This window comes from Phyllobates terribilis, unplaced genomic scaffold (genome assembly GCF_046119375.1).
Source record: "Phyllobates terribilis strain yellow unplaced genomic scaffold, ASM4611937v1 Scaffold_3__8_contigs__length_932513732, whole genome shotgun sequence".
NCBI classification, from domain to species: Eukaryota; Metazoa; Chordata; class Amphibia; order Anura; family Dendrobatidae; genus Phyllobates; species Phyllobates terribilis.
In genome coordinates, this window is record NW_027362763.1 from 69,426,570 (window position 1) to 69,450,693 (window position 24,124).

Consider the following 24,124-nt stretch of genomic DNA (forward strand, 5'->3'; position numbering starts at 1 on the left):
TGTTTTCCAAAGATAATCCGCATGTGCTGTGCACATGCTGCGGAAATTTCCGTGGCGGGTTATCATTGCGGAAAAAAACACAACACTACCAATTATTTTGCGGAAGCGCTGCGTTTTCGCCGCCATTCACTTTCATTGGAATGCTTGGATTACGCATCACTGGATCTGTACATGCAGAATCCAAACGTTTCAATGTGCGGAAGGTACCCGGGTGTGGAGGACAGGAGACTCTCCTCCGGACCCAGGTACCATAGAACATGTAAAAAAAAGAATAAAATAAAAAATAAATATTATATTTACCTTCTGATGGCCCGCAGTGCGCTTGTCTTCGCTTGCCGGCAGATCGCGGTAGACTGAAGGACCTGCGCTGACGTCATAGTCATGTGACGGCAGGTCCTTCTGTGTACCGCGAGCTGCCGGCAAGCCAGGATGGAGCGAAGCAAGGCTCCGGGGGCCATCAGAAGATAAATATATATTTATTTTTTACCATCCTTTAAGGTCAAAGTATATAAATCCATGCCGTTTGCATGGATTTATATAGTGTTACCAAGTTGACAAGCACTTTCCAAGTGATGCTAAAATCGCTTGGAAAGCGCTTGTCAACCCGAATGCGGAAATGCATGTGAAGAACGCATCATATCCGCATGTCCCTTGCAGGAAAAACGCATGTACAATCCGCTTGTACAATCCGCATGTACAATCCGCATGTTCAATCCGCATGCGTTTTTTCTGCCTGGGAGATGCAGAAATGCTCAGGAAAAAATCCGGAGCATTTCTGCATCATGGGCACATAGCCTTATACAAATTTTTTTCTGGAAAATTGGCAAAGTCAGTGAATTCAAATTTCAAAAGTTTCACTGATCTCTAGTACTGACTTTTATACCATTATCACATTGTAAAAAGGGTAGCTACGATAATGTACAATAATATACTCTATTACTATATTATAAATATCTGTGTGTAAGAAAAAAATAACTTTAATACTGCTTGCTATTTACAAAAAAGCAGCTACTATAATACAGCTCCTATGTACAAGAATAAAACTACTATACTACTGTCCTTATTTACAATATTATAACTACTATAATACTGCCTCCTATATACAAGAATATAAGTACTATAACACTGCCCCTTTATAAAAGAATATAACTACTATAATACTGCCCCTAAGTACAAGAATATAACTACTATAATACTGCCCCTATGTACAAGAATATAACTACTATAATACTGCTTCCCTGTACAAGTATATAACTGCTATAATACTGCCCCTATGTACAAGAATATAACTACTCTAATTCTGCTCCTATGTACATGGTTATAACTTCTATAATACTGCCCCTGTGTACAAGAATACAACTACTATAAAACTGCTCATATGTACAATAATATAAGTACTATAATACTGCTCCTATATTCAAGAATTTAACTATTATAATATTGCTCCTATGTACAAGAATATAACTACTATAATACTGCCCCCTATGTACAAGAATATACGTACTATAATACGGCCCCTTATGCACAAGAATATAACTTCTATAATACTGCTCCCTATGTACAAGAATATAACTACTATAATACTGCTCCTATGTACAAGAATATAACTACTATAGTACTGCTGCTCCTATGTACAAGAATAGAGCTACTATAATACTGCCCCCCATCTACAAGAATATAACTACTATAATACTGCCCCCTATGTACAAGAATATAAATTCTATAATACTGCTCCTTTATACAAAAATATAACTACTAACATACTGCTCCTATGTACAAGAATATAACAACTATAATACTGCTCCTATGTACAAGAATATAACTACTATAATACTGCTCCTTTATACTAGAATATAACTACTAGAAAACTGTTCCTATGTACAAGAATATGACTGCTGTAATACTGACCCTATGTACAAGAATACAACTATTATAATACTGCTATGTACAAGAATATAACTACTATAATACTGCTTCTATATACTAGAATATAACTACCATAATACTGCCCCTATGTATAAGTTTATAACTACTATAATACTGCCACCTAAGTACAAGAATATAACTACTATAATACTGCCCCCTATGTTCATAAATATAACTATTAAAGTGAATGTCACCTTAAAAAATGTTATTTACATGTCTACAAATATATTGGTAATCTGCAGGTAAATATAATTTATATAAAGTTGAGCTGATTAACTAGAAGAGCCACTATTGGAGAACATTGATTTTTATTCTACCTGCAGCCACTCAATTCCAATAATTGAGGAGGTGCTGGGAGCCGTAATAGTCACCACTAGTGATGAACGAGCATGTTTGCCACTGCTTGGTGCTCGCCTGAGCATCTCACCGCTCGAGATGCTCAGCGCTCGCCGAGTATTTCCGGGGTTGCTCGGCGGTAGCACGGGTCCCCTCCCTGCATATTTGGCACTCTTTACCGAGATAATGAACATGCAGGGATTGCCTTCCACTCACTGTAATGCCAATGTTGGTTGTGGCATTACAGTGATTGGCTGGCCGTACAGCATCATCAGGTCAATATCAGACCTGGCGCCGCCATGCTCGTCACAGTCACTCCGGAATCAGACAGTGTAGGGAGAGGTGCTGCTGAGCTAGGGAGAGATTTGCTTGTTTCTAGTTAGTGTAGGTCTACCAAACTATATTAGAGACACATATCCATCTCAACAAACAGTCCTTCTAAGGACTAATCCATCTGCAGAGATATCAGGCAGACAGTGTATATAGGCAGGCAGGCAAGGTATATAGCAAACTGCAGTGCATATAGCACAAGAAGCTCCATTCCAGTTCTGTCTGCTTCTGTTGCTGTTAGACATTTCTAGACAAAGGCCCGGGTCTCAGGGGCCAGGAATAATTTTTTTTGGATCTTAATCCTCATTATTTGCTTAAAAAGCAATCCAGAGAACACCATTTTTCTGCGCCATTTGCTTGTTGGCACTGCAGAATACAGCCCTGTCCTTTCCATATTACAGCGCTAAAAATCCAGCTATTTAAAACTGTGTTCTTTCAATCAAAATGTTGACAACCCAGCATGCGTCAGAATCAGATTGGATGACCGGACTGTCGCTCACAAAATTGACAGTCCAGCACACTCCAGATCCCATAGGGAGGCTAAGCTGTCACTCACAGTGTTCCTTGGCCACAGTGAATGTTGAAACCGTGACAGCTGTGTTTCCAATACACCAGCCTAACATGATTTAAAGATTACAAGTATATCTGCAGGTAAATAGCAATTTTGTAAGTGACCCTTTCAATGTCATTTTTTATTGTTTTTATACATTTTCTGAATTTAGACTGGTCAATAAATTCAGCCTTCAGCTTCCTAAACATTATCTTACCTTATGTTTTGCTTTTCCTTTAGGTGAACCCTTCAACAACACCATGATTATGAACACTGCTGTCTGTAATATCATTGTATCTATATTATTTGGCCATCGCTTTGACTATGATGACCAAAAACTTCACAGACTTTTGAAAATAGTAATGGAAAATGCCAAGATTATTGGCAGCCCCATGGCCTTGGTAAGTTTATTTTTCTCGTAATGTTTTATGATAATGTAGTCCCTGGTGCAGAGGTCTACAGGAGTGGGAAGGTAGGTGTATTTGCAATACAGCACATATTAGGCTGCTATTGGGATCTGCTTGATTCTATCACACCATTACCCATTTTTATGATCCAAGTACATTTTGCTTTTCTGTTTTCTTCCGTTCTGCTAATGACTTAAAACTAAAATCCTCCATAACCTGAACCTCCCACTTCCGTATCCAAGATTTCTCACGTGCTGTGCCAATTCTTTGGACTGCACTACCCAGGACAATTCAATTAACTCCCAATACCCACAGTTTTAAGCATGCTTTAAAAACCCATTTCTTTTCACTGGCCTATCGCCTGAACATATCTAACTGTCCTAGTTTGGCCCATATTAAAATTTTCTTCAAAATCATGTTCATACCATCAATGCACTTATAAGCCTTGGTCTGGACTACACACATACTGGCTGGTGACTAGTGTTGAGCCACCCCCGTAGTATTCGGGTTCGGTTCATCGAACACCGGCATGTTCGTCGAACACCGATGAACACCGTCGAACACCGTTAAAACCAATGGCAGGCAAACAAAAACACATAGAAACACATAGAAAACACATAGAAAACACCTTCAATGGTGGAGGAGTAAAAGGAGGAGGAGACACAGTTCTATTCATAATTCACAATTCAGCAGCGGCATACACCGGTACCCGACAATTTAGAACAGAAAGAATAGAGCATCACACATAGATTAGATAGATAGAAACATGTCAGTCACATAAGTATAGTGACAGTGTTGGTTTCTGTACTTGTCATTTAGTGTTAAAATAAAGGATTTATTTAGCTAGCAAAGGCTAGGCAGACAGCTGGGGGCTGATATTAATAGCCCAGGAAGGGTGCCATGAATATTGGCCCCCTCCCAGTCTAGAAAAATGCTTGCGCTCCTCAGTGTGTCACTGTGACGGCATGCAGATGAGCCGAGTTCATGTCCAATGAACTCAGCTCACCTCATGCACGTCACTGACAGCGTAGGAGAATTCTCCTGCGCATGCGTTGCTGGCAAATTACGTCACCGCTTGAGCAGGAGAATTCTCCCACGCTGGGCTGGCATTGAGATGACAGGCTGGATCGCAGCAGAGTGCTACCATCCAGCTTGTCATCCTTCAGAGACACTGCAGAGCGCAAGCATTCAGCAGTGTCTCTGAATCATGACAAGCTGGGTGGTAGCGCTCTGTTGCGATCCAGCGCTTCAGAGACATTGCAGGTAACGCTTCAGAGTCACTGCAGAGCGCAGTGTCTCTGAAGGATGACAAGTAGTATTACTGTGAAAAAATCCAGTTATGCTTTTGGTGCACGAACAGTTATCGAACATAATCTCGAACAGCCGAATTTTTTGCAAATCGTTCGAGTTCGTCGAATGACTCGAACACCGCCCAAAACAGCTCAAATTTGAGATTGGCGAACAGTTCGAGTCGAACACCGCTCATCTCTACTGGTGACCAGTTCATGTACTGTTATGTACTTAACCTATTTAGTATATTATGGCTGTATTATATAATATATGTACATTTTACCTTTTTTGCCCCCCTGCCTATTTCCTGATAGACTGTAAGCTTGCAAGCAGGGCCCTCACTCCTTTTAATATCTGAGTTATGCTTATTCTGTAACGTCTTTATTGTCTGTACAACTTCCCCCTAATATTATAAAGTGCTGCAGAATATGTTGACGTTATAAAAATAAATTATTATATTACATTATTATATAATAATTATTATTTTTATTATTATTATTAGATACAGTGAAAATTGACACATAATGTCACAAGAAGTGTCTAAAGACACTTAAAACATGTTTAAAACAAAATTTAGGAACAAGGTAAAACAGGACTAAACTATAACAATAGAACAACAACAATAAAGTACCTAGAAATGCTGGTCCTAACTATGATTAGGATGTAATAGGCTGTAATAGAAGACAATGAGTGACGTTAACTGACAGTAGCAATTGTGAAATTGTGAATCTCAAATAGGGCAGTGGAACAAAAAAAAGAAAATAGATCAATAAACTTGAGATTTATTACTGTTAGATGGATTAATATATTGTCTAACTTGGTGGTTCAGGTTTCCATCCCTTCCAGACTTTAAGAAATTGGGGGTGTGTGAAGGATTCCCCGCTGGTGAGTTCCTCAAGACATCGACTCATATTAACTTTTTTCATCCATTCTGAATGGGTCAAAGGAGTTTCCTGTTTCCAATGCAGGGATATTAAATGTTTGGATTCCCCCAATAATCATGCTAGCAGGTTTTCTGGGCTTAAAATGTTCTGTTGGGCAGAATAGTAAGACTTCTTTCGCAGTTATAGTGTTGTTTATCAGACCTATATTTTTCAAAGTCGCCTCTATCTCAGCCCAAAATGGCTTTATTTTGGGCAAAACCAAAATATATCGGACAAGTTCCCTTTATGTGATCAACATCTCCAGCATAGGCTATATTCAATGAAACCAAAGTGGTGCAAGGGTTCTGGAGTTCTGTATCAACAAGTCAAAATTTTGTACGAGTTTTCTTGCAAAAATGTACATCTGGAAAAACCATGTGAATTGGATAAGATAGAATTGATTTTGCTATCAGAAAAGGAGATATTTAGTTCTTAAACCCAGGAATATATAATGGTTGGTTTATGGGGTGTCGGTGGTGAAATCAGTTGGTTATAAATCTTTGAAATGCCATCAAACTTGAATATATTCTATCTCTCCATTGCGCCATGGTTGGTGGAGCCAAGTGCAAAAGGCATTAGGTGCATGTTGGACTCTTGCAACCTAGGGATTGAGTGTTTGAGAATGGCATTGGTATTACAGCCATAAGGTCTCATAGAGACAGGGAAAAATTTCACCTGGTACAAACCCTTGCCTAAAGCATACCTACAGTAGGTTGCATTGGGAAGATAACTTACCAGACACGCATAATCATGAGCAACTGTGTCACTTTGGAGAAAACTACTAGGTGAGAATTATTAGAGAATTAAAGACTTAAGAACCTCTTGTAAGGACATATATCTAATGTACTCCTTTTACATAAAATACTGTGTGTGTGTGGCTGCCCATTCACATTCTATGAATGTTGTTTGTCACCAGGAAACATAATTTTTGGCTGTCAGCTTGCAGGAGGAAGTGCGATTGAAGGTGTAGGCTGGGGCAGAGACCAATACAATGTGCTGGGTGTAGTGGCCCTAGTTGGTGTCCGTAAATTGGAAAAGAAGTGGGGTCCCACTTGGAAAATACATGGTACATGAGGTACCAGAAAAACCTTCTCACAAAAGTGTAAGCAGAGTTGGCCTGAATCCAGCCATAGCTGGCTGTCCTGTAGGCTAGTGAGAGATCTTTTAGTAGAAGTCCAGCTGAGTAGTCTCTTGTGGTCAAGACGGACAATGTTAAACCCAAAAAAGCAAGTGATAGAGAGTCATCCATCCTCCTGAATAGGGAGAATGTTCAATTTTTGCATCATCATTTGGAAGTGGAAGGTAGTGGTTTAGTAGCCACAAAGACCAATGTAAAAGTTGGTCTCTCGGTCTAGTGCTCATCATCTTCTGCAGCCAAGGCTTGAAGTGGAAACACTGTATGTTATACTGATGAGTTTGTACACACAAATATACTCCTATATGCAATGGATTATTACATATTTCTTTCCAGTTGTACAATGCTTTTCCATCCGTTATGCGCTGGATTCCTGGGACTCACAAATCTGTCCAACAGAACACCAATGAATTACATCTGTTTATTAAAGAGATCTTCACAAAACAAAGGAATAAACTGGATGTCAATGACCAGAGTAGTTTTATAAAGTCTTATCTGGTCATGCAAAAAGAGGTAAAGTAATAAAACTTATGTTTATTAATACTATTTGTGTAAGAGGTAGGGATAAGGGGCAGACTAAGACTGGTATTTTGTAAGCCAATGAGGGGCTGGGAAGAATAAGATGAGCTGAATTTATTAAGAAGTGCTTGAATGAATTTGGTGAATCTGATCAGTGGCATATGCCTCCATGCACCTTGCCATACATGCTATGTTACAGAGTAAAAAACTCCTCCACTTTTGAAGAAATTGACAGGCAGATGTGGCCAGGATATTCCTGACTTGGCTCTTCCACAGCTCTTTATATTTTGTTGGAGCAGCCTGTAACTGGCATGAACGCACCAAAATTGTTGTGTGACTTTGAAAATTTAGGTTAGAAATTATGATGAGCCCGATGGGGTGTTACCAAAGATTCTTCTCTGAGGGCGTGTACTTTTTTCTTACCTTGGCATTGACCAATCATAAGCAGGAGATGTCATACAGAGGAATAAAGGACACACTGCCAGAAATTCAGAAGAAGTCAGAAGAACATGCTTTCTCCTTTGAGATATGTAATGACAGACATCCCTGCTCTGAGCACTGATTTTCTGCAACCACTGTGTACCATAAAGCAGAGCTGAATGTCATTACAAATACTTCCATATTTCATCTCAAGGCAGTCAGTGTGGGTAAAGGTTTATATATCTGAACTGATATCATTGTGAGCAGAGAATTGCAGAAGTATTTGGAATCACACAGCTCAGCACTACTTCTCTCCATCCACAGTGGATGAAAGCTGAAAGAGTAATCATACTGAGCTCTGGTCTATGTTACATGATAGGTGCAAAGATTACAAAGGAGAGCATGATTATCTTTCCTTACAGATTGCACAAGAGAAACATGTTCTTCTGACCTTCTGGGGCGTGTCCATTTTCCCCTTGCATGACACCTCCTGCTTATGATTGTTCAATGTCATGCAGGGGAAAAAGTACACACCCTGAGAGAAGAATCTCTGTTAATGTTCTGTTGGTTTTATAATAAATTTTAATGGGAAATAAAAAAAATGAAAAAGACATTTTATTCAGCTATGCAACCAATATTCCATGATGTGACCAATTTAACATGCTCAAATTTGTTGAAGATCCACTGTGCAAATTATACAATAATAAAAGATGAAGATTTACTTTTTTCTAATATACTTGTTTTTTTTCCTATTTGACTTCGGCGTTCCCTAATACATAAATTCAATATATTCCACATTTCAGGAGAAACCAACTCCAGAGATATATTTTCATGATGAAAACTTAACATCTCTTGTAGCTGACTTGTTCGCTGCTGGAATGGAGACGACCTCTACTACCCTGAAATGGGCCCTTCTACTAATGATGAAATATCCTGAAATCCAAAGTAAGGAAATATGACTAATGTTTGTTGTAAATACATTAGAAATATAAATGTAGTTGTGTCTAACCTTCCATTTCCTTTTAGTTGCTTAAATTTAGTTAGAGTATACATATACTTGCAAATGTCTGTTTTGCATGTTATAGCCACTTAAAGGGGTTGTCCAGTTCAGATCGATAAGTCTGCAGTCACTCTGTGCTATAACATCTAGCGGATTATCATACCTTGTACAATGGTGGTCAGTACCGGGGCCATCACAGATCAGGGGTTCCCTAGTGGAGCACAGATTGTGGAGTAATTTTCCATCTTTAGAGTCGCTGGGTAAGACTCTTCTGTAGAATGTAAGTTCTTTTAATCAGTGGGGTCCACTTTCTCTCTCCTGTAGAGTGTAAGCTCTTATGGTCAGAAGGGTCCTCTCTCTCTCTCTTGTAGAGTGTAAGCTCTTATGGTCAGTAGGTGTCAGGCCAGGTGTGGGAAAGACTTAGTGCAACACAGAGAGTAGAGGGAAAGGGAGCCCAGACACTAGGGAGAGCGGGGAGTGGAGACCTCCAAGACTGGTCAAGTATCACCCTGTCTAAACTACTGTCCCTATATTGGCTCATTAACAATCGCTGCACGCCTGCCTCTCACTGACTTTCCCTGGCAAATGGCTAAGGCTAGGGAAGGGAGGAGATGAGCACTAGTCGATCTCCACTAAACTCTTTAGACAACAAGGGTAGACAAATAGGGGAGGACTGCTTAGCTTTAGACGACTCCAGACAAATGCGCACACGGCCTCAAGCTCCAAAGAGGACAAAGTACTGCTCTTGCTAAAGCCTCACAAGTAGTAATGAATATCGCTGGCACCTCCCTCTCAGACACACCAGGTATTTATACACTCAGGCCAGTGAGCTAATTAGCCAGAGGGAGGTAGCCGCTGGGTCCTAGAGACAGCCAGTCTCTAAGAAGATGTCTGTAATGCCAAATGTAGAGATCTCCTGCAAGTAACTGCAGGGCGACTGTCTGTCACCTCTGACAAACGCGTAACAGTAGGGTCCTCTCTCTCTCTCTTGTAGAGTGTAAGCTCTTATGGTTAGCAGGGTCCTCTCTCTCTCTTGTACAGTGTAAGCTCTTATGGTTAGCGGGGTTCTCTCTCTCTTCTGTAGAGTGCAAGCTCTTATGGTCAGCAGGGTCCTCTCTCTTTTCTGTAGAGTGTAAGCTCTTATGGTCAGCAGTGTCCTTTCTCTCCTCTCCCCTAAGTGTATTTTACAATTACAAGCGATTCAGTATTGAAATCCACAAAAATGTATTTGCTGCAAATCAATTTTTTGAGGGAAAATTTGGCAAATGTGGTGAATTCAAATTTCAAAAGATCCTCTCATCTCTAGTGATCACAAAATAGTACTTGGGAAATGAAGCATGTGCCCAATGTTAACACTAAATTCTAGTTTGTTTTTGCAAATTACGAAACTTTTTTAAGCCCCTAAACTAATAAAAAAAAGCCCTGTAAGTTTGGCATCGCTGTAATTGTACCAAGCTGCTTTATCATTTTGCCAAGTATGTTTTACAAGACATTGAACGCCATTGACATGAAACAGAAAAATAAATGTCGAAATTGTGATTTTTTTTTCACCATTTCATCATACTTGGATTTTTTCCTTATTTTTTACTACATTGTATGGAAGAGCAAATGTTGTCACTAAAAACTGCAACAGGTCCCGCAATAAAATAAGCTCAAAGGTGGATTTATTGAGAGGGAAAAAATGCAAAAACTAAAATTTGCTGCATCTTTAAGGGGTTACATCGCTCCTGAGATTCAGAAATCAATCTTTATGCAGTAAGCTACTATACTCCCCCTTGTGGTGGCTGCAAGCAGACCGAATTTTGTCATTTACGTTTATGGTTTCATGAGGGAAGCTGGGAATCTGGAACTTTATATGACACGATAAGACTATAATGTGACCAAAGTTTGCTAGGTGTCGCTGTTACATCACAGCACAATACAAGTCCAAATCCAAGGGTACTATGACAACGCCAAGCAAATCACAAAAGATCTGCTGAGGTTTGACTTTTTATGACTTGCTTGTTGTGCTCATAGGATCCTAGTGGTCGAAACTAGTGTTGAGCCACCCCCGTAGTGTTCGAGTTCGGTTCGGTTCGTCGAACACCCGTGTGTTCGCCGAACTGTTCGTCGAACTGTTCGTCGAACACCTTCGAACACCGTTAAAACCAATGGCAGGCAAACAAAAACACATAGAAACACATAGAAAACACCTTCAAAGGTGTCCAAAAGCTGACAAACTGCTCAGAAGACACAACTAACACATGGAAAAGTGACAAGTACATATAGTCATGCGAAAAGAAAAGAGGTGGAGGAGTAAAAGGAGGGGGAGACACAGATATAGGCATGTCATGCCCTTCTAAAATCCAAAAAGTGAGAAGCCGAGACGGCCAGTCCGCTCCTGCCCGTGCCACCTCCGTGTCGCCGGGTTTGTGCCAGAGCCGCGGTGAACCCTGACGGCCAGCCCCCCTCTCCCAATACTGGTGCCTGTCCGCTGGTGGGTCGAGAGAGCCCCCCTGTGGTGGAGGCAGCTCTAAGCTTTTTAATTTAAATTGTCCCTCTAATTTGAATGAATACACTTTAAATCCATTTACAAGGATCTATTGGAGGGCAAGTCTCATGCCAGCAGCCGCGTAATTCCAGCTCCAGTAGCGTCCACTAAAGCTGCTGCAGTTAAAAAGCTTTTATAAGGATCGAGCTCGGCTGTCCACCGCAAGGCATCCTAGTGCCAGTCCCAGCCCCTATGCCTTGGGGTGCCTCCTGATGCTCTTCACTGAGTATCCCGTGGTCCCGAAGCATTTCCTTTGAAAAAATTAAGTGTCCAAACTACAGGTGGTGTAGCTTGCTTAACAGCCGGGATAATCCGCTGACTAGCAGACACTGCTACTAGGCACAAAGTATTTCCTGGGCTAGATGCAGTTAAAAATTTGTAAGTAGATACTCTCGTTGGATGCTGAGAAAGCATTGCATAGAGTCTCCTGGCACGCCATATATGATTCTCTTAAAAAGCTTGGGGTAGGGGTCTAGGGGACCCTTTTATAGCCAAAATCACGGCCCTGTATCACAATACGTCACCTAGGCTGAAGATAAATGGAACTGTAGCACCGAGGGCTCGGTTGCTACAGACGTATTGCACCTCACCCAGAGGTGTGATATCTCACTCTCAGATAAGGATGGAGTGTGGATCAGGACCCGACACCTGCATGCATTACACCACATTGCCGTGGGGCAGGGCGACCAATATGCCCCTGAGATGGGCACGACAGTCCCTGTCCCTGGCTGGAGTGGGGGGAGGGAACACTGAGGAAGGGGAACCCTGCAGTGCAGGAGCAGGGAGGAAGCAGTTCCTGGGTGCATTGAGAAGGGAGTATAAAAGGTGGGCACCATCTTAGTTCAGTGCAGAGAAGTCTGAGCAGAAGTGGCAGGGAGCAGGGGCTCTGCATGAGCTCTGCTCCGGAGGCGGGCCTAGTAACAGAGGCCCAGGCCTGCAAGAGGGAGAAGGAAGAAAGAGGAGCAGAGAAGGCACCAGGAACGAGGAATGAAGGGATCCCAGGGGTGCGGACGGGCGAGTCGCCACCGCACGCCCGAATCCACCTGCGTGGAGGGGTCAGGCCAAAGGGGGAGACCGGTCCCCGAACTAGTGGAGGCAGGAAACGACCCTCAGCTAGAAACCGGAGGCTCTGACATTTTATGTGGCGCAGCCCCTTGCTCCACCCGCTAGGAAGGCACCACATAGGGTCAGGGAAACTGGCGCCAAGTTTACCAAGAGGAGGCCCGAGGCAGCCGGACAGAAGTGTTGGTAAGAAAGGCCAGACAAAGGACACACAAAGGGGGTCCTGTGAAGCGCTCCAAAGTTATCTGGGAGTTGTCTGAGCCCCTCACCTGGTGAGCACAGTACGACGTGGGCAGCCGTTACCTGCAGACGTGGTCTGGATAATAAGAACTGTGAGTAAAGGCCCTGAACTGCATCACTGACTCCGTGTCGTTACTGCTGCTGCCCTGCACCATCACCCCCATCCTCCGCATACACTGCCCTGAGGCTATACTCCTCCCGTGGGGAGTTATGCTACGCTCTGCTGCACCCACAACACCAGCCTTAGCGGTCTGCCCTGTAGCGGCGGTTCACTCTGACCGCAATCCACGGGTGGCGTAGTCGGACATTTAAACATCAAAACCACATAAATAGTTCCGCCACTGGTTTGACCGCCCTGAGCCACGGAACCGGATCGCCGCCACGAAGACTACAACCACCAGCATCCACCAAAAAGGGTCCGGCTCCGGGTGTCCCAAGGCCCAGGGGGTGCGTCAGAACATTTTCATCACCTTTCACAATCACCAATGGGACAAGGCAGGGATGTCCTCTGTCCCCTCTCTTATACATCCTAGTGACGGAGCACCTGCTCTCATCAATTCGCCATAACCCCAATATTAGGTGGATTGAGGTGGGAGGCACCGAGTACAAGTGCTCTCTATTTGCTGATGATGTCCTAGTATATATCACTCAATCACATATATCCATCCCTGCTGTTATGGCTGAAATAGATCACTTTGTTACATGGTAAAATTTTAAAATCAATGCAGCGAAGTCTGAGGCCCTCGATGTCTCCCTCCCTAAATCCATATAGGATTCCATCCAGTCCAACTTTCCCTTTGCCTGGCCCTCACAGGGTATCAAATACTTAGGAATTCCTATTCATAGAGACCTCTCCCATCTATGTTATCTTAATTTTGGGCCCTTTATTGAACAATTCCATACAGACCACGTTTGGCAAGTTAGAACTGTAAGATTCACTACGTGAACCACTGGTGTTTTGTGGAAAAGCACATGTACACCGCGTTCCAAATTATTATGCAAAAAGTGTTTAGGAGTGATAAGGGAAGAATTTGTTTGTTTGTCAGTTAAACTCATTGATGGTGATGTGTGTCAGGGCTCTTTATATCACTGTAAGCAATTGCAGACACCTGTGCTAATTAGTTTGGCAGGTGTGTCCAATGAAAGGCAAGACTACTTAAGAAGGCTCTCTCACATTATTAAGCAGCCTACATTTTCTGCCAAAATGGGAAAGAAAAAGGATGTGTCGGCTGCTGAGAAGCAACAAATTGTGGAGTGTTTAGGTCAAGGCATGACTACAATCAACATTGTGCGATGATCAGGATGAAGTGTCTTGGCAATCAAGAAGTATGTAGCTGATTCACAGTACACACGTGTGCGTGCTGATAAGGGCAAATTGAGGACTCTTTCCTACAGGCAATTACGTCAGGTTGAAAGAGCAGCGGCAAAAAAGCCTTGTCATAGCAGCAGACAAGTTTTTGAAGCTGCTTGTGCCTCCAACGTCCCCCGAACAACAAGATGCAGGGTCCTTCAGAGGTTTGCAGCTGTGCATACGCCATCCTGTCGACCTCCTCTATCCACTTCACACAAGCAGAAACGGCTCCAGTGGGCCAAACATTACATGAAGACTGATTTCAAAACTGTTTTGTTCACGGATGAGTGCCGTGCAGCGCTCGATGGTCCAGATGAATGGAGTGGAGGATGGCTGGTTGATGGACACCCCACGCAAATACGGCTACAGCGCCAACAAGGAGGAGGTGGAGTAATGTTTTGGGCTGGAATCATGGGGAGAGAGATTGTCGGCCCCTTTAGGATCCCTGAATGCGCTAAAGATGAACTCCATAATGTATGTGGATTTTCTCAAACAGCACTTCCTGCCATGGTTCAAGAAGAAGAACCGTGTATTTCACAGCAAGATCATTTTTCTGCATGATAATGCACCATCTCATGCTGCACATAAAACATCTGCATCTCTGGCTGATATGGGCATAAAAGGGGACAAACTTATGGTGTGACCCCCATGCTCCCCTGACCTCTACCCCATTCAGAACCTTTGGAGCATCATTAAAAGGAGTGTCTATGATGGCGGGAGGCAGTTCACATCTAAGCAACAGCTCTGGGAGGGTATTCTGTCCTCATGCAAAACAATTGAAGCAGAAACCATCCAAAACCTGACAAATTCAATGGACGAGAGAGTTCAGAAGCTCCTTTCGAACAAGGGGTCCTATGTGAAAATGTAACATCACCTAGAATAAAGTTTTGAGTTGAAAACTGTTTGATTTCAGTTTCTAACAACCTGCTAATGCTTATAATTTCAAAAATGACCATTTTTTTGGTCTTTATTAAAATGAAAAGGTTGATCGAAAAGTTTGGGGGATCTAAGAGTGTGGCAACCCAGTAGTCATGATTACTTCGAATTCTGACAATATGAGGGTCATGCTGCAGGTAGTGCAGCAAGAAGGCACTTATGTGTCTTGCGCATCTCGGAGCCCCAAAATTATTTTCCGGGCTAGATGCAGCTAAAAATTATTTTTAATTTTAAATCTGGTGAAGCTTATTATAGATGGCCTAATAGGATCAGTGCTGCACACTGCTACAAAGCCCAAATTATTTTCCAGTCAAGATACAGATAAACATGATTAGTAATTTGAAAGCTTAAAACGGTTGGTAGGGTGATTTTAACCAATCATCAAGCTTTTACTCTCCCCAGGATGACACAGGGGTAGAAAAGTCGTTTCGGATCCATGATTTGTTCATCTTTATGAATGTGAGTCTGTCTACATTATCAGTGGAGAGCCGCGTGCGCTTATCTGTCAGCACACCACCAGCAGCGCTGAACACACGTTCAGACAGAACGCTGGCTGCGGGGCATGACAAGATCTCCAAGGCGTAAGTGGCTAGCTCCGGCCATTTATCCAGATTGGAAGCCCAAAAAGAGCAAGGGTCCAGTGACACAGTCGTGGCTTCAATGTTTACTTGGAGATACTCCTGTACCATCGTCTCTAGGCGTTGACTATGTGTCAGACTTCTTGTCTCCTGTGGCCTTGCAAAGGATGGGCTAAAAAAGTGGTGAAATGATTCCGCAAAATTGATGTTACCAGCAGATACTGTGGTTCTGTTACGGTTTGAGTGCTGAACACTTGACGGTCCCACGGTTGGCAAGTTGGAACTGTGAGATTCACTACGTGCACCACTGGTATTTTGTGGAAAAGCACATGTAAGATTCTGCAACAGTCTCTGCTGATACTCCTGCATGCGTGCATCCCTTTCTATGGCAGGAATAATTTCTGCAAATTTACTTTTGTACCGGGGATCTAACAGTGTGGCAACCCAGTAGTCAGGATTATTTCTAATTCTCACAATTCGAGGGTCATGTTGCAGGTAGTGCAGCAAGAAGGCACTCATGTGTGTTGCGCATCCAGGAGCACCAAGTCCCTGTTGTGTTGGTGGCGAGGTAACAATCATGCTTCCTTCCTCTGTCCTCTCCCCCCAACCTCGCACAACAGAAATGTGATCAAGGTCTCCCTCATCTGATGAGTCTTCCATCAGTTCGTCCTCCACTTCTTCCTGGGCTCCTGCACCTTCCTCACTAGTTTGGCTGCTACCATGCGCCCTGGTAAAATCATCTCCCCCACCCTCACATGCCTGCCGCCTTGGTGCTGCCGACCGTCTGGACCTTGCAGATGTTAGCCCTTCCGCATACAACTCCTCCTCCTCTACTTCCTCCACCTCCTCTTGTGCCACCACCTGACTCCGAATTCTGTTTAACATGTGCTCCAGCATGTAAATCACCGGAATAGTCATGCTGATAATGGCATCGTCAGCACTAAACATCTTCGTCGCCATTTCAAAACTGTGCAGAAGGGTGCATAGGTCCCTGATCTGAGACCACTCCTCCAGCGTGATTTGCCCCACCTCTGAATCTCGTTGGCCCAGGCTATACGTCAGAACGTATTGCACCAGGGCTTGTCGGTGCTGCCACAGTCGCTGCAACATGTGCAGAGTTGAATTCCACCGGGTAGGCGCATCGCATTTTAGCCGGTGAAGTGGCAGGCCCAACGACTTCTGTAGAGATGTAAGTCGCTGAGCTGCGGGATGCGAACGGCGGAAGTGAGCACACAGCGACCGTGCCCTCTGCAGAAGGCCATCTAGTCTGGGATAGTGGGCTAAAAATTGCTGGACAACCAGGTTCAACACGTGAGCCATACAAGGCACGTGTGTGACATTGCCCCGGCGAAGGGCCGCACCCAGGTTTGCAGCATTGTCGCACACGGCCTTCCCTGGTTTCAGGTCCAGTGGAGACAACCATTCATGAAATTGGTTCTCCAGAGCTGACCACAACTCCTCAGCTGTGTGACTCACATTTCCCAGACATTTCAATGTAAAAACCGCCTGATGACGTTGAGCCCTACTGCCAGCATAGTAAGGAGGTGTGCAGGATCCCTTCTGCGCAGTTAGAAAGCTTGTGGCATGACCAGACAGGCTTTGGGTGCAGGTGGAAGACCGAGAGGAGGTTGAGGAGGCAGAAGCAGTGGAGGAACTTTGACATAAAGAGGATTGACGCACAACTCGTGGGGACGGCAAGACTTGGACAGCAGCCCCTTGTCCTGCTGTCACCATAGTTACCCAGTGCCCAGTCAGCAACATGTAACGCCCCTGTCCATGCCTACTCGTCCAAGTGTCTGGGGTGAAATGCACCCTGTCACACACAGAGTTTCTCAAAGAAGCGGTGATGTTGTGTGCGACATGCTGGTGGAGCGCAGGCACACCTTTCTTTGAGAAGTAGTGCCGACTGGGCATCTGGTACTGGGGCACTGCGACGGACATAAGGTCTCAAAAATCCTCTGTGTCCACCAGGCGGAAAGGCAGCATTTCTGTAGCCAAGAGCTTGCAGATGGTGAAATTCAACCTCTTAGCTTTCTCATGGCTAGGAGGAAATGGTCTTTTACTTGTCCACATCTGAGGGACCGTGGGCTGGCTATTGTGCTTAGACGGGGTTGATAAGGGTGTCCCCGGCAAACTGCCGGTCTGTGAGGAAGATGCAGGCGGACATGTTAGGTTGCCTTGATCCAAAGGTGGTGCTATCGATGTCGGACAGCGCTCAAGACCAGCTGGTGTTACCACCTCCAAAAAAAATGATGACCTGCCAATCACGCTGGCTGTTGCGGGTAAAGAGGTGGCAGGTCTGCGTCCCAAAACAGGTGTGACTGCTGTCCCCCCAGTCACAGAGGATGAAGAGGCCGCGGATGCACAAGATATGGCAGACGGTGGTTGGCCCGGCCGGCTAGGCCGCATTGTAGCACACTGAGCTTCCCACTGCAACTTATGCTTCATGTCCATGTGCCGGTTCATGCATGAAGTACTCAAACTATGTATTTTTTGGCCTCTACTTAGCTTTTGCTGACAAATGTTACAGATAACACGAGTTGGGTCATCTTTATCGATCTGAAAAATGCCCAGGCTATGCAAGGCTTAGCACCCATGCGACCTGAAGAGCCACCACGACTTGTGGTGAGAGGCAGAGTTGTGTTTGAGGATGCAGTTGTTGACGTGCTTCCAGTACTACGTCTCTGTCCAGGAAGGCGCAACCTGACCTCGTCGTCACTAGCATCTTCCTCCACCTCCTTTGCTGACCTCATCTCTTGGCTGACTGTGGGTTGACAGTAAGTGGGATCTCCGACCTCATCATCATCACCCTGTGCGTTATCACACCCGTCGTCCTCAGAGCCAACCTGTTCCTGCCCTGACAAAAAACTAAAGTTGTCGCTCCAATCAGGTATTTGAGTCTTATCATCGTCTTCCTCATTGTCTCCACCAACAGGAGTTACAGTTTGGGAATGAGGGTCTACATTATGGTCAGAACCTTCTGCGTCTGGTCCTGGATCCGACTCATAAAGATTCTGGGCATCAGTGCAGATCATTTCCTCGTCTGGATTCACAGAAGCGCTGGAGTCGACCTCTGATTCCCAGGCTATAGTATGAGTAAACAGCTCTGCAGACTCAACCATCTGTTCTACCTCATACTCAGACGGGCAGCTGGAGATTTGGGAGCTGTGAGGAAGCAAGTGCGATTTGGGTGACACCTTTGAGGACTGGAGTATTTGTGATGTTGAAGTTGATGTGGAGGAGAGCCCACTTAAAGGAGCACTTGATATCCGTTGAAGCACCTGCTGTTTTTGTGCCTCATCTGGAATTTGTAGCGATTGGCGTGGCCGTAAGAAAGGGATCTTATCACATTGTCCGCTAAAAGTAGGCATTTTAGTTTGGCTGGAAGATGGTCTTTCTTCTGCACCTACCCCACGGACACAACCTTTTTTCCCCTTCCCAACACGCCTATTCCCCTTTCCACCAGCAGCAGGCCTTTTTCCACTCATTTTGGTGGTTAACTAATTCACAACTCTGGAGTTGTTTGCACAAAAAAACAATGGATGGTAACCGAGCAGAGCTGAGTGGCCAAACTGTGGTATTAGGCCAAAACTATTGGCTGGGTTAGATGCAGAAAAAAATTATTTTTAATTTGCAACCTGATGGAGGTCAGTATAGATGGACTAATAGACCAAGTCCCACACACCGCTAGAAGCCCAAATATTTTTTCAGAGCTAGATGCAGAAAAAAATTATATTCAATTTGCAACCTGCTGGAGGTCAGTATAGAAGGACTAATAGAACAAGTCCCACACACTGCTAGAAGCCCAAATATTTTTTCAGAGCTAAATGAAGAAAAAAATTATTTTTAATTTGCAACCTGATGGAGGTCAGTATAGATGGACTAATAGACCAAGTCCCACACACTGCTAGAAGCCCAAATATTTTTTCAGAGCTAGATGCAGAAAAAAATTATTTTTAATTTGCAACCTGATGGAGGTCAGTATAGATGGACTAATAGAACAAGTCCCACACGCTGCTAGAAGCCCAAATATTTTTTCAGAGATAAATGAAGAAAAAAATTATTTTTAATTTGCAACCTGATGGAGGTCAGTATAGATGGACTAATAGACCAAGTCCCACACACTGCTAGAAGCCCAAATATTTTTTCAGAGCTAGATGCAGAAAAAAATTATTTTTAATTTGCAACCTGATGGAGGTCAGTATAGATAGACTAATAGACCAAGTCCCACACACCGCTAGAAGCCCAAATATTTTTTCAGAGCTAGATGCAGAAAAAAATTATATTCCATTTGCAACCTGCTGGAGGTCAGTATAGAAGGACTAATAGAACAAGTCTAACACACTGCTAGAAGCCCAAATATTTTTTCAGAGCTAAATGAAGAAAAAAATTATTTTTAATTTGCAACCTGATGGAGGTCAGTATAGATCGACTAATAGACCAAATCCCACACACTGCTAGAAGCCCAAATATTTTTTCAGAGCTAGATGCAGAAAAAAATTATTTTTAATTTGCAACCTGACGGAGGTCAGTATAGATGGACTAATAGACCAAGTCCCACACACCGCTAGAAGCCCAAATATTTTTTCAGAGCTAGATACAGAAATTTTTTTTATTCAATTTGCAACCTGATGGAGGTCAGTATAGATGGACTAATAGACCAAGTCCCACACACTGCTAGAAGCCCAAATATTTTTTCAGAGCTAGATGCAGAAAAAAATTATTTTTAATTTGCAACCTGATGGAGGTCAGTATAGATGGACTAATAGACCAAGTCCCACACACTGCTAGAAGCCCAAATATTTTTTCAGAGCTAGATGCAGAAAAAAAATATTTTTAATTTGCAACCTGATGGAGGTCAGTATAGATGGACTAATAGACCAAGTCCCACACACTGCTAGAAGCCCAAATATTTTTTCAGAGCTAGATGCAGAAAAAAATTATTTTTAATTTGCAACCTGATGGAGGTCAGTATAGATGGACTAATAGACCAAGTCCCACACACTGCTAGAAGCCCAAATATTTTTTCAGAGCTAGATGCAGAAAAAAATTATTTTTAATTTGCAACCTGATGGAGGTCAGTATAGATGGACTAATAGACCAAGTCCCACACACCGCTAGAAGCCCAAATATTTTTTCAGAGCTAGATGCAGAAAAAAATTATTTTTAATTTGCAACCTGATGGAGGTCAGTATAGATGGACTAATAGACCAAGTCCCACACACCGCTAGAAGCCCAAATATTTTTTCAGAGCTAGATGCAGAAATTTTTTTTATTCAATTTGCAACCTGATGGAGGTCAGTATAGATGGACTAATAGACCAAGTCCCACACACTGCTAGAAGCCCAAATATTTTTTCAGAGCTAGATGCAGAAAAAAATTATTTTTAATTTGCAACCTGATGGAGGTCAGTATAGATGGACTAATAGAACAAGTCCCACACACTGCTAGAAGCCCAAATACTTTTTCAGAGCTAGATGCAGAAAAAAATTATTTTTAATTTGCAACCTGATGGAGGTCAGTATAGATGGACTAATAGAACAAGTCCCACACACTGCTAGAAGCCCAAATATTTTTTCAGAGATAAATGAAGAAAAAAATTATTTTTAATTTGCAACCTGATGGAGGTCAGTATAGATGGACTAATAGACCAAGTCCCACACACTGCTAGAAGCCCAAATATTTTTTCAGAGCTAGATGCAGAAAAAAATTATTTTTAATTTGCAACCTGATGGAGGTCAGTATAGATGGACTAATAGACCAAGTCCTACACACCGCTAGAAGCCCAAATATTTTTTCAGAGCTAGATGAAGAAAAAAATTATATTCAATTTGCAACCTGCTGGAGGTCAGTATAGAAGGACTAATAGAACAAGTCCCACACACTGCTAGAAGCCCAAATATTTTTTCAGAGCTAAATGAAGAAAAAAATAATTTTTAATTTGCAACCTGATGGAGGTCAGTATAGATGGACTAATAGACCAAGTCCCACACACTGCTAGAAGCCCAAATATTTTTTCAGAGCTAGATGCAGAAAAAAATTATATTCAGTTTGCAACCTGATGGAGGTCAGTATAGATGGACTAATAGAATGATGCTATGCCCAAAAGATTTTACTTCACTAGGTGCATTAAAAAAATTGGTATTCTATACACAGGTGGTATATCTTGCAACACAGATAGGCTACTCCACTGACTAACACACTCTGCAATAGGCCAAAAAGGATTAGCTTTGCTAGATTCAGCCAAATGCTGTGAAAAAAACTTGCACAGCACTGGCACAGACCTGCCTGGCAAAAACTGATAGGAACTGATGTAACCTAGTCCTGAAAAGGACTCCAATTACAATTAGTCTTTACTCCCACAATCTATCTATTTAAGAGCACAGACCTGCTTGATAAAAGTCGTAGGAAATGCTGTAACCTAGTCCTTAAAAGGACTGCAATCACAACTATTCCCTACTCCCAAGCTATCTGTATATTTGTGCGAAAATTGGCTTGAAATTAACAAGGTATAGCGCACACAGCAACAGCGGTGCCGTCTAACACGCAGCTGCAGCAGTGAGAAAATGGTGGCGACGTGGAAAATGGCTTGGTCTTATAGGGCAAGGACATGTGACATACACTGCCAATCACACATGCCCTTGCTTGTGTGAAAAAAAGCACTTCGCTCCGTGTGTGCACTGCTGATAGGCTGACAGATTGCACCTCCCCACTGCAAATGCGGGAAAGAGAAAAAAAAATGGAGATCTTCATTGTTCCTGCAGAGATCCATCCCCTGCCCCTCCCCCCGCCCCGCTGTACACTCAAACTGCGTATTAACATTAATTTTCATCATTACTGAGAAAAAATCCAGTTATGATTTTGGTGCACGAACAGTTATCGAACATAACCTCGAACAGCCGAATTTTTCTCAAATTGTTCGTGTTCGCCGACCGGCTCGAACACCGCCCAAAACAGCTCGAATTTGAGATTGGCGAACAGTTCGAGTAGAACAACGCTCATCTCTAGTCGAAACACGACCTTATTCACTTGTATTGCACTGCATTGTTGTAACAACGAGTGAACTTTGATCGTGCAAGATGTGTTGCTGCTAAAAACACTGTGCAGCCCCAACCTAAATGGCCATAGGTAAGACTTGGAGATAGTAAGAGTAATTCTTGCTTTAATAACAGCAAATGTCCAAAAAGAAATTGAAACAGTGATTGGTTCAGCCGAGCCTCAGATGGTGCACCGCAAACAAATGCCATACACAGACGCTGTGATCCACGAGATTCAGAGATTTGCCAATCTTGTGCCAACCAATGTGCCACATCAGACCACTCAAGATGTCACCCTGAGGGGCTTCTTCCTTCCAAAAGTAAGTAGTTAAAAACATTTTTTTTACTTGTAGTATGTTGATTCCTGAAACGTTATGTCTTCAACGGTCCATGGGACCTTTTGAGATATTTAGAAATATCAAAAAATGTCATCTACACGGAGCTTAAGACATAAATATTGGCACAAAATAGAGACACATAAAGGCAAAACCATATTCTCAGGATAGATTCATCTCCATGTCCTTCTTGTGCCACAAATACAGTAGATGACTACCCTGTAGTTAATGCTTGACTCTTCTAAGAGCACTGAAACATGACTTGAGGTAACCAGTAAAAGAGGCACAAGAGAAAAAAGTTACTTTCTTCTGAAGGAGGGCTATTCTACACAGCTTTCTTAGAAAATGTTGCATTACTGAAAATAAATCTCTATACAGAGACCAACACTGATATTACAGCCATATGGTGACCATATAGTGTTAGATACCAGTCCTGCAGAACAAATAAGTGATTACAGTACAGTAATAGATGGAGTCTAAGAGCTGAATTTCTTTCTGATGGAGTAGTTAATTTTTACCGTCTTCTCCATCTGGCCCAGACCACCATGACAACTTCTCCAGGCATGAATCATCAGAATTTACAACAAAGACACATTTGACTTCTCACATTCCCAGCACCATCCCCATGTATTCCCCACTTGCACAAACTCCTCATTCTGCTAATACTCCGATTCTGAACTGCTGCTGCCATATGTGTCTCTATTACAGCACCTACTGTGTAGTATAATAACAGCTTTTCTTATTGCCCCACATAATAATGCCACCACTGTGCCCCTAATTTAGTAATATTGCCTGCTTTGTGCTCTCTAGATGGTAAATTTATAGGAAACAGTATCCACGTTTAGTCCCTAAAAAGTTTTAATGGCCCATGTGCACCTTTGAAAGTCACAATACCATGAGTGGTCCTGTAACAAAAATGCTTCTTAAGTGCCCACTTAACATTTAATAATATCCCCTGAGTCCCCCTATGTACAGCTACCCTATACACAGTATTATGACCCCACAGTTCTCCTATGCACAGTTTGAAAGACCCATAGCTCCACTATACACAGTTTAATGCCAGCAGAACTCCCCTATACATAATATGAGGGGTCCACAGCTTCCCCAAACACACTATATTGGTTCCACAGCTCCCATATGCACAGTATTAGGTGCCCACAGCTCTCTTACACACAGTATGATAGCCCACTGCTCCCCCAATATATTGATCCACTCAGTA

The 24,124-nt window shown here is 42.9% G+C and overlaps 1 protein-coding gene across 1 annotated transcript in view; it reads left to right on the forward strand.

Annotated features, from left to right (window-relative positions):
* The window catches only part of LOC141258444 (uncharacterized), a 125,611-nt gene that overhangs the window by 10,438 nt on the left and 91,049 nt on the right, over window positions 1-24,124 (forward strand). Inside the window, exons 5-8 of the mRNA XM_073673443.1 lie at window positions 3,383-3,543; window positions 7,234-7,410; window positions 8,640-8,781; window positions 22,706-22,890. Coding sequence (XP_073529544.1) covers window positions 3,383-3,543; window positions 7,234-7,410; window positions 8,640-8,781; window positions 22,706-22,890 — 665 coding nt within the window. The remainder of the gene's footprint in view (window positions 1-3,382; window positions 3,544-7,233; window positions 7,411-8,639; window positions 8,782-22,705; window positions 22,891-24,124) is intronic.